General features: G+C 47.9%; 1 protein-coding gene across 1 annotated transcript in view; it reads right to left on the reverse strand.

Annotated features, from left to right (window-relative positions):
• XG (Xg glycoprotein (Xg blood group)) overlaps positions 1 to 15,299 on the reverse strand; it is a 68,767-nt gene that overhangs the window by 49,662 nt on the left and 3,806 nt on the right. Inside the window, exons 4-12 of the mRNA XM_039245323.1 lie at positions 13,771 to 13,830; positions 12,056 to 12,118; positions 10,114 to 10,176; positions 8,333 to 8,395; positions 6,533 to 6,595; positions 4,727 to 4,789; positions 2,725 to 2,787; positions 2,074 to 2,136; positions 1,398 to 1,460 (exon numbers count right to left, since the gene is read on the reverse strand). Coding sequence (XP_039101254.1) covers positions 1,398 to 1,460; positions 2,074 to 2,136; positions 2,725 to 2,787; positions 4,727 to 4,789; positions 6,533 to 6,595; positions 8,333 to 8,395; positions 10,114 to 10,176; positions 12,056 to 12,118; positions 13,771 to 13,830 — 564 coding nt within the window. The remainder of the gene's footprint in view (positions 1 to 1,397; positions 1,461 to 2,073; positions 2,137 to 2,724; positions 2,788 to 4,726; positions 4,790 to 6,532; positions 6,596 to 8,332; positions 8,396 to 10,113; positions 10,177 to 12,055; positions 12,119 to 13,770; positions 13,831 to 15,299) is intronic.

The raw sequence follows: 15,299 nt of genomic DNA on the forward strand, positions 1-15,299 counted from the left end.
CCCACCCAACCATCCACCCATCCATCATCCATCCTTCTACCCACCCACCCATCCATCCATCCATCCATCCATCATCCACCCATTCATCCATCTATTCACTCATCCATCCATCCATCCATCCATCCAACCACTATCCAACCAATTATCTACTCACCCATATTTCATCCAACACGCACTCATCCAACCATCCATCCATCCATCCATACACCCACCCATCCCTCACTCCCTCCATGGACATTAGTCTATCACCAACTCTTTGCTATTGGTGAATCGTGCTGCTGGTCTATACCTACGAGTGGTATTGCCCTCTGGGTGTAGGAGCGCCTGGATGGCTCAGTCAGTCCAACTTTGACCCAGGTCATGATCTCAGGGTTCATGGGTTTGAGCCCCGTGTTCACCTCTGTGCTGACAGCTCAGAGCCTGGAGCCAGTTTCCGATTCTGTGTCTCCGTCTCTTTCCTCTCCTTACCCACTCTTGCTCTATCTCTCAAAAATTAATAAAAAACATTTTACTCTTTCAGATTCTTGGTCTCCCTCTCTCTGCGCTTCTCACCTGCTCATGTACTCTCTCTCTCTCAAAAATAAATATTAAAAAATATTTTAAAAAAGAAATTCTAGAAGGAATAAGTTGGAGGAAAGGGTCTTGAGCTTGGAGTGTTAACAGTGGACAGAAATTTTTAAAAGGAAAGGTAAATGGTGTTGAGAGCACCTGTAAACTGAGGCTGCAGGTGTTACTGTTTTTTAATTTTCAGTTGGGTAATACCTTCCTTGGGCCCTCATCCCAATGTTGAGCGACCCCCAGCCTGAGAGGAGATAAATTTCTATCCAGCTCAGCACCAGAACGGGACTCTGGGACCACTTCTGGAAGCCCTTCCCTTAGCCTTGCTTCATTCAGCACTGCCTGGTCTTGCTTTTATGTTTTCACCACTTTGTGATTGCTAAGGAGTTTAACAATGTTCTCCATCAATGTTTCCTTTCACTTAAATTTTCAACAGAATTCTACAGGAAGCTCGTCTCCCAAGCGATTGAAACCCCACAGACAAAAAGGATAAATGACATACAATACACAGCATACAAGGTGGGCTTTTTAGGGGGTACATCATTTGGAACCGTGCAAACATACGAAAACGGAACTTATCCTCGACCTAATTAAAAATGCATCACAATAACGTTCAGTATCCACCAAGAAGACCCTATTTTGCAACCGTCATAGCAACAGAGAATGAAATGCATGATGCAGTTCATCTTTCCACCCCCCGTGCTTGAGAGTGCGAGTCGGTTTCCTGCAGAGTGAGACCCGTTCCGCATTTCAAAGGCAGCTGAGGAAACCCACAGGCAAGACAAAGCAGGCTCTGTCCAGGCAGCCTGCAGAGGACCCTGAGGGAGCCCGCTACTTACCTCCAGTGTTGTGGGGCATTCCCGACTGGAGTGGGTAGTGGGACCTCTGATTGGGTAAGAGACCTGCGGGGAAAACGGCAGTACACGTTTATCAGAGAAAAGTAGCCACTGTCAGCAGCAGCCTGTGACACAGGAGCATCAACACGGCAGTAGATGCTCCAGGTGCCTCACACCTGCGGCCCATGTGTCATAGAAGGTCACAGACCAGTGGAACCTCCCTGAGCCTCTCGATGTAAAAATCTCAAGACTAGAAACTAAAGAAAAATCCCACATAAACACATGCACACACTCACACATACACACACACACACACAAAACCACCCGTTCATCCACCTTTACCCATTCATCCATCCATCCACCCACCCATCCATACATCCATTCATCATCCCATCATCACGCATTCAACCATCCATCCACCCATTCATCCAAACATCCATCCATCCATCATCCATCCATCCACCCACCCACCCATCCATCCACCCATCCATCATCCATCCTTCTACACACCCACCCATCCATCCCTCCATTCAATTCCAACCTTTCATCCATCCATCCATCCACTCTCTAACCATGTATGCATCCATCCACCCATCCATTCACCCATCCTCCCACAGGCAAGACAAAGCAGGCTCTGTCCAGGCAGCGTGCAGAGGATCTGAGGGAGCACACCACTTACCTCCAGTGTTGTGGGGCATTCCCGGCTGGGGTGGGTAGGGGGGCCTCTGATTGGGTAAGAGACCTGCGGGGAAAACGACAGCACATGTTTAGCAGAGAAAAGTAGCCACTGTCAGCAGCAGCCTGTGACACAGGAGCATCAACACGGCAGTAGATGCCCCAGGTGCCTCACACCTGCGGCCCATGTGTCCTAGATTGTCACAGACCAGTGGAACCTTCCTGAGCCTCTCGATGTAAAAATTTCAAAACTAGAACCTAAAGAAAAACACCACATTGGCACATGTACACTCACACACACACACACACACATCCAACCAACCATCTATCCATCCTTTACCCATTCATCCATCCAGCCACCCATTCATCCAAACATCCATACATCCATCCATCATCCATCCATCTACCCACCCACCCATTCATCCATCCATCATCCACCCACCCACCTAACCATCCACCCATCCATCATCCATCCTTCTACACAACCACCCATCCATTCCTCCATTCAATTCCAACCATTCATCCATCCATCCACCCACTCTCTAACCATGTATGCATCCATCCACCCATCCATTCACCCATCCTCCCACAGGCAAGACAAAGCAGACTCTGTCCAGGCAGCGTGTAGAGGACCCTGAGGGAGCACACCACTTACCTCCAGTGTTGTGGGGCATTCCCGGCTGGGGTGGGTAGGGGGGCCTCTGGTTGGGTAAGAGACCTGAGGGGAAAACGACAGTGCAAGTTTAGCAGAGAAAAGTAGCCACTGTCAGCAGCAGCCTGTGACACAGGAGCATCAACATGGCAATAGATGCTCCAGGTCCCTCACACCTGCAGCCCATGTGTCATAGAAGGTCACAGACCAGTGGACCCTACCTGAGCCTCTCGATGTAAAAATTTCAAAACTAGAACCTAAAGAAAAACACCACATTGGTGCATGCACACTCACACAGACACACAACGCACACACAGACACAGACACACACACACCCAACCAACCATCCATCCATCCTTTACCCATTCATCCATCCATCTACCCACCAATCACCAATCCATCCATCCATCCATCATCCATCCAACCTCCCAACCATGCATCCGTCCATCTTCCCTCCTACTACGGACCCACCCATCCGTCCATCCATCCTCCCATCATCCACCATTTCATCCATCCAGCCACCCATTCATCCAACCGTCCATCCATCCATCCATCATCCAACCACCCACCCAATCATCTATCCATCCATTCAATTCCAACCATTCCTCCATCCATCCACCCACCCATCCCTCACTCCCTCCATGGACATTAGCCTATCACCAACTCTTTGCTATTGGTGAATCATGCTGCTGGTCTGTACGTACGAGTGGTATTGCCTTCTGGGTGGAGGAGCGCCTGGGTGGCTCAGTCAGTTAAGTGTCCAACTTTGACTCAGGTCATGATCTCAGGGTTCATGGGTTTGACCCCCGTGTCAGTCTCAGTGCTGAAGGCTAAGAGCCTGGAGCCTGTTTCCAATTCTGTGTCTCCATCTCTCTGTGCCCTTCACCAGCTCATGCTCCCTCTCTCCCTCTCAATAATAAATAAAAACATTTTTTTAAAACAATGTAAAGAAGTGAGGGGCGCCTGGGTGGCTTAGTCGGTTAAGCGTCCGACTTTCACTTAGGTCATGATCTCGCGGTTCGTGGGTTCGGGCCCCGCGTCGGGCTCTGTGCTGACTGCCAGCTCAGAGCCTGGAGCCGGTTTCAGTCTGTGACTCCCTCTCTCTCTGACCCTCCCCTACTCACGCTGTTTCTCTCTCTCTCCTAGAAATAAAAAACAACAACAACAACAAAACAACAACAACAACAAAAAACATTAAAACAATGTAAAGAAGTGAATTCCAAGAGGAATTAATTGTAGAAAAGGATCATAAACTTGGACATGTTAATACTGGACAGAAATTTTTAAAAGGATGGGTAAATGGTGTTGAGAGCACCTGTTAACTGATACAGAAGGTGTTACTGTTTTTTGGTTTTCAATTGGGTAATATCATCCTTGGGCCCTCGTCCCAATGTTGAGCGACCCCCGGCCTGGGATGAGATAAATTTCTATCTAGCTCAGGACCAGAACGGGACTCTGGGACCACTTCTGGAAGCCCTTCCCTTAGCCCTGCTTCATTCAGCACTGCTTGGTCTTGCTTTTAGGTTTTCAGCACTTTGTGATTGCTAAGGAGTCTACCAATGTTCTCCATCAATGTTTCCTTTCATTAAATTTTCGAATGAAATCTACAGAAACCTCGTCTCCCCAGCGATTGAAACCCCACAGACACGGAGAATAAATGACATACAATACACAGCAGACACACGTCGGCTTTTTGGGGGGTACATCATTTGGAACCGTGCAAACACACGAAAACGGAACTTATCCTCGACCTAATTAAAAATGCATTACAATAACGTTCAGTATCCACCAAGAAGACCCTATTTTGCAACAGTCAGAGCAACAGGTAATGAAATGTGTATTGCGAGTTCAACCTTCCACCCCTCGTGCTTGGAAGTGCGAGGCGGTTTCCTGCAGAGGGAGAGCCGTTCCCCATTTCAAAGGCACCTGAGGAAACCCACAGGCAAGACAAAGCAGACTCTGACCAGGCAGCGTGCAGAGGACCCTGAGGGAGCACACCACTTACCTCCAGTCTTGTGGGGCATACCCGGCTGGGGTGGGTAGGGGGGCCTCTGGTTGGGTAAGAGACCTGCGGGGAAAACGACAGTGCATGTTTAGCAGAGAAAAGTAGCCACTGTCAGCAGCAGCCTGTGACACAGGAGCATCAACACGGCAGTAGATGTCCAGGTGCCTCACACCTGCGTCCCATGTGTCCTAGATTGTCACAGACCAGTGGAACCTTCCTGAGCCTCTCAATGTAAAAATTTCAAAGAAGACTTGAAGAAAAACCCTACATAGGTGCATGCACACACACACAGACACACACACACACAACCCCAGCCACCCATTCATCCATCCTTTACCTCTTTCATTCATCCATCCACCCACCCATCCATCCACCCATCAACCCACACATCCATCCATCCATCCATCATCATCTATCCACCCACCCACCCATCCATCCATCATCCATCCACCCACAAAAACATCCACCCCTCTGTCATCCAACTTTCTACCCACCCACCCATCCATCTATCCATCCACTCAATTCCAAACATTCCTCCATCCATCCATCCATTCATCCATCCACTCTCCAACCATGTATGCATCCATCCACCCATCCATTCACCCTTCCTCCCACCCAACCATCTACCCACCCATCATCCATCCAACAATCCACTCGTCCAACCATCCAACCATCCATCCACTCTCCCATCCCTCACTCCCTCCATGGATATTAGCCTATCACCAACGTTTTGCTTTTGGTGAACCAATCTGCTGGTCTATACCTACGAGTGGTATTGCCTTCTGGGTGGAGTGGCGCCTGGGTGGTTCAGTCAGTTAAGTGTCCAACTTTGACTCAGGTCATGATCTCAGGGTTCATGGGTTGGAGCCCCGTGTTGGTCTCTGTGCTGACAGCTCAGAGCCTGGAGCCTGTTTCCAATTCTGTGTCTCCATCTCTCTGTGCCCCTCACAGCTCATGCTCCCTCTCTCCCTCTCAATAATAAATAAAAACATTTTTTAAAACAATGTAAAGAAGTGAATTCCAAGAGGAATTAGTTGTAGAAAAGGATCATAAACTTGGACATGTTAATACTGGACAGAAATTTTTAAAAGGATGGGTAAATGGTGTTGAGAGCACCTGTTAACTGATACAGAAGGTGTTACTGTTTTTTGGTTTTCAATTGGGTAATATCATCCTTGGGCCCTCGTCCCAATGTTGAGCGACCCCCGGCCTGGGATGAGATAAATTTCTATCTAGCTCAGCACCAGAACGGGACTCTGGGACCACTTCTAGAAGCCCTTCCCTTAGCCCTGCTTCATTCAGCACTGCTTGGTCTTGCTTTTAGGTTTTCAGCACTTTGTGATTGCTAAGGAGTCTACCAATGTTCTCCATCAATGTTTCCTTTCATTAAATTTTCGAATGAAATCTACAGAAACCTCGTCTCCCCAGCGATTGAAACCCCACAGACACGGAGGATAAATGACATACAATACACAGCAGACACACGTCGGCTTTTTGGGGGGTACATCATTTGGAACCGTGCAAACACACGAAAACGGAACTTATCCTCGACCTAATTAAAAATGCATTACAATAACGTTCAGTATCCACCAAGAAGACCCTATTTTGCAACAGTCAGAGCAACAGGTAATGAAATGTGTATTGCGAGTTCAACCTTCCACCCCTCGTGCTTGGAAGTGCGAGGCGGTTTCCTGCAGAGGGAGAGCCGTTCCCCATTTCAAAGGCACCTGAGGAAACCCACAGGCAAGACAAAGCAGACTCTGTCCAGGCAGCGTGCAGAGGACCCTGAGGGAGCACACCACTTACCTCCAGTCTTGTGGGGCATGCCCGGCTGGGGTGGGTAGGGGGGCCTCTGGTTGGGTAAGAGACCTGCGGGGAAAACGACAGTGCATGTTTAGCAGAGAAAAGTAGCCACTGTCAGCAGCAGCCTGTGACACAGGAGCATCAACACGGCAGTAGATGTCCAGGTGCCTCACACCTGCGTCCCATGTGTCCTAGATTGTCACAGACCAGTGGAACCTTCCTGAGCCTCTCAATGTAAAAATTTCAAAGAAGACTTGAAGAAAAACCCTACATAGGTGCATGCACACACACACAGACACACACACACACAACCCCAGCCACCCATTCATCCATCCTTTACCTCTTTCATTCATCCATCCACCCACCCATCCATCCACCCATCAACCCACACATCCATCCATCCATCCATCATCATCTATCCACCCACCCACCCATCCATCCATCATCCATCCACCCACAAAAACATCCACCCCTCTGTCATCCAACTTTCTACCCACCCACCCATCCATCTATCCATCCACTCAATTCCAAACATTCCTCCATCCATCCATCCATTCATCCATCCACTCTCCAACCATGTATGCATCCATCCACCCATCCATTCACCCTTCCTCCCACCCAACCATCTACCCACCCATCATCCATCCAACAATCCACTCGTCCAACCATCCAACCATCCATCCACTCTCCCATCCCTCACTCCCTCCATGGATATTAGCCTATCACCAACGTTTTGCTTTTGGTGAACCAATCTGCTGGTCTATACCTACGAGTGGTATTGCCTTCTGGGTGGAGTGGCGCCTGGGTGGTTCAGTCAGTTAAGTGTCCAACTTTGACTCAGGTCATGATCTCAGGGTTCATGGGTTGGAGCCCCGTGTTGGTCTCTGTGCTGACAGCTCAGAGCCTGGAGCCTGTTTCCAATTCTGTGTCTCCATCTCTTTGTGCCCCTCCCCAGCTCATGCTCCCTCTCTCCCTCTCAATAATAAATAAAAACATTTTTTAAAACAATGTAAAGAAGTGAATTCCAAGAGGAATTAGTTGTAGAAAAGGATCATAAACTTGGACATGTTAATACTGGACAGAAATTTTTAAAAGGAAGGGTAAATGATGTTGTGAGCACCTGTTAACTGAGGCTGCAGGTGTTACTGTTTTTTGGTTTTAAATTGGGTAATAGCTTCCTTGGGCCCTCTTTCCAATGTTGAGTGACACTCGGACTCAGATGAGATAAATTTCTATCCAGCTCAGCATCAGAACGGGACTCTGGGACCACTTCTGGAAGCCCTTCCCTTAGCCCTGCTTCATTCAACACTGTCAGGTCTTGCTTTTAGGTTTTCAGCACTTTGTGATTGCTAAGGAGTTTACCAACGTTGTTATCAATGTTGTCTTTCACTTATTTTACAAACAAATTCACGCGAAACTCATCTCCCAAGCGATTGAAACCCCACACACACGGAGGATAAATGACATACAATACACAGTACACACAGGTCGGCTTTTTTGGGGACACTCATTTGGAACCATGCAAACACACGAAAACGGAACTTATCCTCGACTAATTGAAAATGCATCACAATAACGTTCAGTATCCAACAAGAAGACCCTATTTTGCAACCGTCATAGGAACAGAGAATGAAATGCGTGATGCTATCATCTTTCTACCCCCCATGCTTGGGAGTGCGATGCGGTTTCCTGCAGAGGGAGAGCCGTTCCCCATTTCAAAGGCACCTGAGGAAACCCACAGGCAAGACAAAGCAGGCTCTGTCCAGGCAGTGTGCAGAGGACCTGAGGGAGCACACCACTTACCTCCAGTGTTGTAGGTCATTCCCGGCTGGGGTGGGTAGGGGGGCCTCTGGTTGGGTAAGATACCTGTGGGGAAAACGACAGCGCACGTTTAGCAGAGAAAAGTAGCCACTGTCAGCAGCAGCCTGTGACACAGGAGCATCAACACGGCACTAGATGCTCCAGGTGCCTCACACCTGCGGCCCATGTGTCCTAGATGGTCACAGACCAGTGGAACCTCCCTGAGCCTCTCGATGTAAAAATCTCAAACATAGAACTTAAAGAAAAATCTCATCTAGTGCATGCACATACACGCACTCACACACACACACACACACACACACAAACACATCCATCCATCCATCCTCACCCATTCTACCATCCATTCACTCACCCTTCCATCCATCCATTCATCATCCAAACACCCACCCAACCATCAACACATCCATCATCCATCCTTCTACCACTCAAACATCCATCTATCCATCCATTCAAATCCAACCATTCCTCCATCCATCCAGCAACCCATCCATCCATCCATTATCCATCCACCCATCCATCCATCCATCCATGCACTATCCAACCATGTATGCATTCATCCACCCATCCATTGACCATCCTCCCACACAACCATCTACCCACCCATCATGCATCCAACAATCCACTCATCCAACCATCCATCCACACACCCATCCCTCACTCCCTCCATGGACATTAGACTATCACTAACTCTTTGCTATTGGTGAATCATGCTGTTGGTCTATACCTACGAGTAGTATTGCCTTCTGGGTAGAGGAGCGCCTGGGTGGCTCAGTTAGTTAAGTGTCCAACTTTGACTCAGTCATGATCTCAGGGTTCATGGGTTGGAGCCCCGTGTTGGTATCTGTGCTGACAGCTCAGAGCCTGGAGCCTGCTTCCAATTCTGTGTCTCCATCTCTCTGTGCCCCTCACAGCTCATGCTCCCTCTCTCCCTCTCAATAATAAATAAAAACATTTTTTAAAACAATGTAAAGAAGTGAATTCCAAGAGGAATTAGTTGTAGAAAAGGATCATAAACTTGGACATGTTAACACTGGACAGAAATTTTTAAAAGGAAGGGTAAATGGTGTTGAGAGCACCTGTTAACTAATGCAGTAGGTGTTACTGTTTTTTGCTTTTCAGTTGGGTAATACCTTCCTTGGGCCCTCGTCCCAATGTTGAGCGACCCCCGGCCTAAGAGGAGATAAATTTCTATCCAGCTCAGCACCAGAACGGGACTCTGGGACCACTTCTGGAAGTCCTTCCCTTAGCCCTGCTTCATTCAGCACTGCCTGGTCTTGCTTTTAAGTTTTCAGCACTTTGTGACTGCTAAGGAGTTTACCATAGTTGTCTATTAATGTTATCTTTCACTTAATTTAAAAAGAAATTCACGGGAAGCTCCTCTCCCAAGTCATTGAAACCCCACAGACACAGAGGATAAATGACATACAATACACAGCACACACAGGTGGGCTTTTTTGGGGGTACATCATTTGGAACCATGCAAACACACGAAAATGGAACTTATCCTCGACCTAATTAAAAATGCATAACAATAACGTTCAGTATCCACCAAGAAGACCCTATTTTGCAACCGTCATAGCAACAGAGAATGAAATGCATGATGCAGTTCATCTTTCCACCCCCCGTGCTTGAGAGTGAGAGGCGGTTTCCTGCAGAGGGAGAGCCGTTCCCCATTTCAAAGGCACCTGAGGAAACCCACAGGCAAGACAAAGCAGGCTCTGTCCAGGCAGTGTGCAGAGGATCTGAGGGAGCACACCACTTACCTCCAGTGTTGTAGGTCATTCCCGGCTGGGGTGGGTAGGGGGGCCTCTGGTTGGGTAAGATACCTGTGGGGAAAACGACAGTGCACGTTTAGCAGAGAAAAGTAGCCACTATCAGCAGCAGCCTGTGACACAGGAGCATCAACACGGCAGTAGATGCTCCAGGTGCCTCACACCCGCGGCCCATGTGTCCTAGATGGTCACAGACCAGTGGAACCTCCCTGAGCCTTTCAATGTAAAAATTTCAAAACTAGAACTTAAAGAAAAATCCCACATAGGCACATGCACACACACACACAGACACACACACACACACACACCCAATCACCCATCCATCCATCATTTACCCATTCATCCATCCACCCACCCATCCATACATACATCCATCATCCATACTACTACGGACCTACCCATCCATCCATCCATCCATCCATCCATCCATCCATCCTTCAATCATCCACCCATTTATCCATCCATCCACCCATTCATCCAACCATTCATACATCTATCCATCATCCATCCATCCACCCACCTACCCACCCATCCATCCATCCATTATCCAACCACCCATCCAACCATCCATCCATCCATCGTCCATCCTTCTACCCACCCACCCATCCATCTATCCCTCCATTCAATTACAACCATCCATCCATCCATCCATCCATCATCCATCCACCCACCCACCCATCCATCCATCCATCCACTCTCGAACCATGTATGCATCCATCCACCCATCCATTCACCCATCCTGCAACCCAACCATCTACCCACCCATCATCCATCCAATAATCCACTCATCCAACCATCCAACCATCCATCCACTCTCCCATCCCTCACTCCCTCCATGGATATTAGACTATCACTAACTCTTTGCTTTTGGTGAATCAATCTTCTGGTCTATACCTACGAGTGGTATTGCCTTCTGGGTGGAGGAGCGCCTGGGTGGCTCAGTTAGTTAAGTGTCCAATTTTGACTCAGGTCATGATCTCAGGGTTCGTGGGTTTGTGCCCCGTGTTGGCCTCTGTGCTGACAGCTCAGAGCCTGGAGCCTGCTTCCAATTCTGTGTTTCCATCTCTCTGTGCCCCTCACAGCTCATGCTCCCTCTCTCCCTCTCAATAATAAATAAAAACATTTTTTAAAACAATGTAAAGAAGTGAATTCCAAGAGGAATTAGTTGTAGAAAAGGATCACAAACTTGGACATGTCAATACTGGACAGAAATTTTTACAAGGAAGGGTAAATGGTGTTGAGAACACGTGTTAACTAATATGGTAAGTGTTACTGTTTTTTGCTTTTCAATTAATACCTTCCATGGGCCCTCGTCCCAATGTTGAGCGACCCCCAGCCTGGGAGGAGATAAATTTCTATCTAGCTCAGCACCAGAACGGACCCTGGGACCACTTCTGGAAGCCCTTCCCTTAGCCCTGCTTCATTCAACACTGCCTGGTCTTGCTTTTATGTTTACACCACTTTGTGATTGCTAAGGAGTTTACCAACGTTCTCCATCAATGTGTCCTTTCACTTAAATTTTCAAATGAAATCTACAGGAAGCTAGTCTCCCAAGCAATTGAAACCCCACAGACACGGAGGATACATGACATACAATACACAGCACACACAGGTGGGCTTTTTTGGGGGTACATCATTTGGAACCGTGCAAACACACGAAAAAGGAACTTATCCTCGACCTAATTAAAAATGCATCACAATAACGTTCAGTATCCACCAAGAAAACCCTATTTTGCAGCAGTCAGAGCAACAGGGAATGAAATGCGTGATGTGGGGTCAACCTTCCATCCCCCATGCTTGGGAGTGCGAGGCGGTTTCCTGCAGAGTTAGAGCCGTTCCCCATTTCAAAGGCAGCTGAGGAAACCCCCAGGCAAGACAAAGCAGGCTCTGTCCAGGCAGCGTGCAGAGGACCCTGAGGGAGCACACCACTTACCTCCAGTGTTGTAGGTCATTCCTGGCTGGGGTGGGTAGGGGGGCCTCTGGTTGGGTAAGAGACCTGTGGGGAAAATGACAGTGCACGTTTAGCAGAGAAAAGTAGCCACTGTCAGCAGCAGCCTGTGACACAGGAGCATCAACACGGCAGTAGATGCTCCAGGTCCCTCACACCTGCTGCCCATGTGTCCTAGATGGTCACAGACCGGTGGACCCTACCTGAGCCTCTCGATGTAAAAATTTCTAAACTAGCACTTAAAGAAAACCCCATCATAGGTGCATGCACACAAATATACAGACAGACAGGCACACACACACACACACACACACACAACCGTCCATCCATCCATCTTTCACCCATTCATCCGTCCATCCATCCATCCGTCCATCATCTATCCACCCACCCAATATTCCACCCATCCATCATCCATCCTTCTACGCACCCACCCATCCATCCATCCTCCACCCATTCATTCATCCATTTACCCATCCTAACATCCACCCAACCAGTATCCAACCAATTATGCACCCTCCCATATTCCATCCAACACGCACTCATCCAACAATCCACAAATCCATCCACCCACCCATTCCTCACTCCTTCCATGAACATTAGCCTATCGCTAACTTTTTGCTATTGTTGAATCATGCTGGTGGTCTATACCTAGGAGTGGTATTGCCTTTTGGATGGAGGGGCACCTGGCTGGCTCAGTCAGTTAAGTGTCCACGTTTGGCTCAGGTCATGATCATCTCAGGGTTTGTGGGTTCGAGCCCCGTATTGGTCTCTGTGCAGACAGCTCAGAGCCTGGAGCCTGCTTCCAATTCTGTGTCTCCATCTATCTGTGCCCCTCACCAGCTCATGCTCCCACTCTCTGCCTCTCAAAAATAAATAAAAGCATTTTTTAAAACATTGTACAGAAGTGAATTCCAAGAGGAATTAGTTTTAGAAAAGGATCATAAACTTGGACATGTTAATATTGGATAGAAATTTTTAAAAGGAAGGGTAATGGTGTTGTGAGCACCTGTTAACTGAGGCTGCAGGTGTCACTGTTTTTTGCTTTTCAATTGGGTGATACCTTCCTTGGGCCCTCGTCCCAATGTTGAGCGACCGCCAGCCTGGTACGAGATAAATTTCTAACCAGCTCAGCATCAGAATGGGACTCTGAGATCGCTTCTAGAAGCCCTTCACTTAGGCCTGCTTCATTCAGCACTGCCTGGTCTTGCTTTTGGGTTTTCAGCACTTTGTGATTGTTAATGAGTTTATCAACATTGTCCATCAATGTTTCCTTTCACTTAAAAATATTTTTAAAGAAATCTACAGGAAGCTCATCTGCCTAACTTTTGAAACAACACAGACACGGAAGATACATGACAAACAATATACAGCACCCACAGGTGGGCTTTCTCAGGGATGAATCATTTGGAACCGTGCAAACATGTGTAAGAGGAACTTGTCCTCAGCCTAATTAAAAATGCATCACAATAACGTACAGTATCCACTAAGAAGATACAATTTGGCAGCAGTCAGACCAAAAGGGAATGAAATGCTTGATGCAGGTTAAACCTTCCACCCCCCCTTCTAGGGAGTGCGAGGGGGTTTTCTGAAGAGGGAGAGCCGTTCCCCATTTCAAAGGCAGCTGAGGAAATCCGCAGACAAGACAAAGCAGGTTCTGTCCAAGCAGCGTGTAGAGGACCCTGAGGGAGCACACTACTTACCTCCACTGTTGTTGGGCCTGCCCGGCTGGGGGTAGGGGGGCATCGGCTTGGGGTCGGTACCTGCGGGGAAAACGACAGTGCACGATTAGCAGAGAAAAGTAGCCACTGTCAGCAGCAGCCTGTGAAACAGGAGCATCAACATGACAATAGATGCCCCAGGTCCCTCACACCTGATGCCCATGTGTCATAGATGGTTGCAGACCCGTAGACCCTCCCTGAGCCTCTCGATGTAAAAATCTCAAGACTAGAACCTAAGAAAAACCCCACATAGGTGCATGCACACACAACACACACACACACACACACACTCTTCCACCCATCTATCCAATCATCCATCCATCCATCCATCTATCTATCCATCCATTGTCCAACCATCCATCCGTCCATCCAACCATCCATGCATCTACACATCCATCCATCCGTCCATCCATCCATCCATCCATCCATTCAATAATCCACCTGTTCTCCATACAAACATCTATCCACCCACCCGTCCCTTCCTCTTTCCTTGGACACTAGCATATCGCCAACCTTTTGCTATTGTGATTCATGCTGCTCATCTATACCTAGGAGTGGTATTAGCTTCCGGGTGGAGGAGTGCCTGGGTGGTTAAGCATCCAACTTCAGCTCAGGTCATGATCGTCACAGGGTTTGTGGGTTCAAGCCCCGTGTTGGTCTCTGTGCAGACAGCTCAGAGCTTGGAGCCTGCTTCCAATTCTGTGTCTCCCTCTCTTTCTTCCCTTCCCCAGCTCATGCTCTATCCAATAAAATTGATAAAAACATTCTACTGCTTCAGAACCTTGGTCTCCCTCTCTCTGCACCTCTCATCTGCTTACATTCTGTCTCTCTCTCAAAAATAAATATTAAAAATGTAAGTTAAAAATAAAACGTTTTAAAAAATTTAAAAGTAGGGGCGCCAGGGTGGCTTAGTCGGTTAAGCGTCCGACTTTCGCTTAGGTCATGATCTCGCGGTTCGTGGGTTCGAGCCCCGTATTGGGCTCTGTGCTGACTGCCAGCTCAGAGCCTGGAGCCTGTTTCAGTCTGTGACTCCCTCTCTCTCTGACCCTCCCCTGCTCATACTATCTCTCTCTCTCTCCTAAAAATAATAACACATTAAAAAAATTTTTAAAGTAAATTCCAGGAGAAATAACTTGGAGGAAAGGGTCTTGCACTTTGAGTGTTAATACTGGACAGAAATTTTTAAAAGACAAGAAAATGGTGAAGTGAGCACTCGTTAACTGAGGCCACTGGTATTACTGTTGCTTTTCAATTAGGTAACGCCTTCCTTGGACCCTCGTCTAGACACTGAGTGACCCCTCCTGGGAGGAGATAAATTTCTATCCAGCTCAGCACCAGAACGGGATTCTGGGACTGCTTCTAGAAGCCCTTCACTTAGCCCTGCTTCATTCAGCCCTGCCTGGTCTGCTTTTAGGTTTTCAGCACTTTGTGATTGCTAAGGAGTTTACCAATGTTGTCTGTCAGTGTTTCCTTTCACTTAAATGTTTTTAAATAAATTTACAGGAAGCTCG

The sequence above is a fragment of the Hyaena hyaena genome, unplaced genomic scaffold (genome assembly GCF_003009895.1).
Source record: "Hyaena hyaena isolate Hyena2069 unplaced genomic scaffold, ASM300989v1 scaffold_259, whole genome shotgun sequence".
NCBI lineage: Eukaryota > Metazoa > Chordata > Mammalia > Carnivora > Hyaenidae > Hyaena > Hyaena hyaena.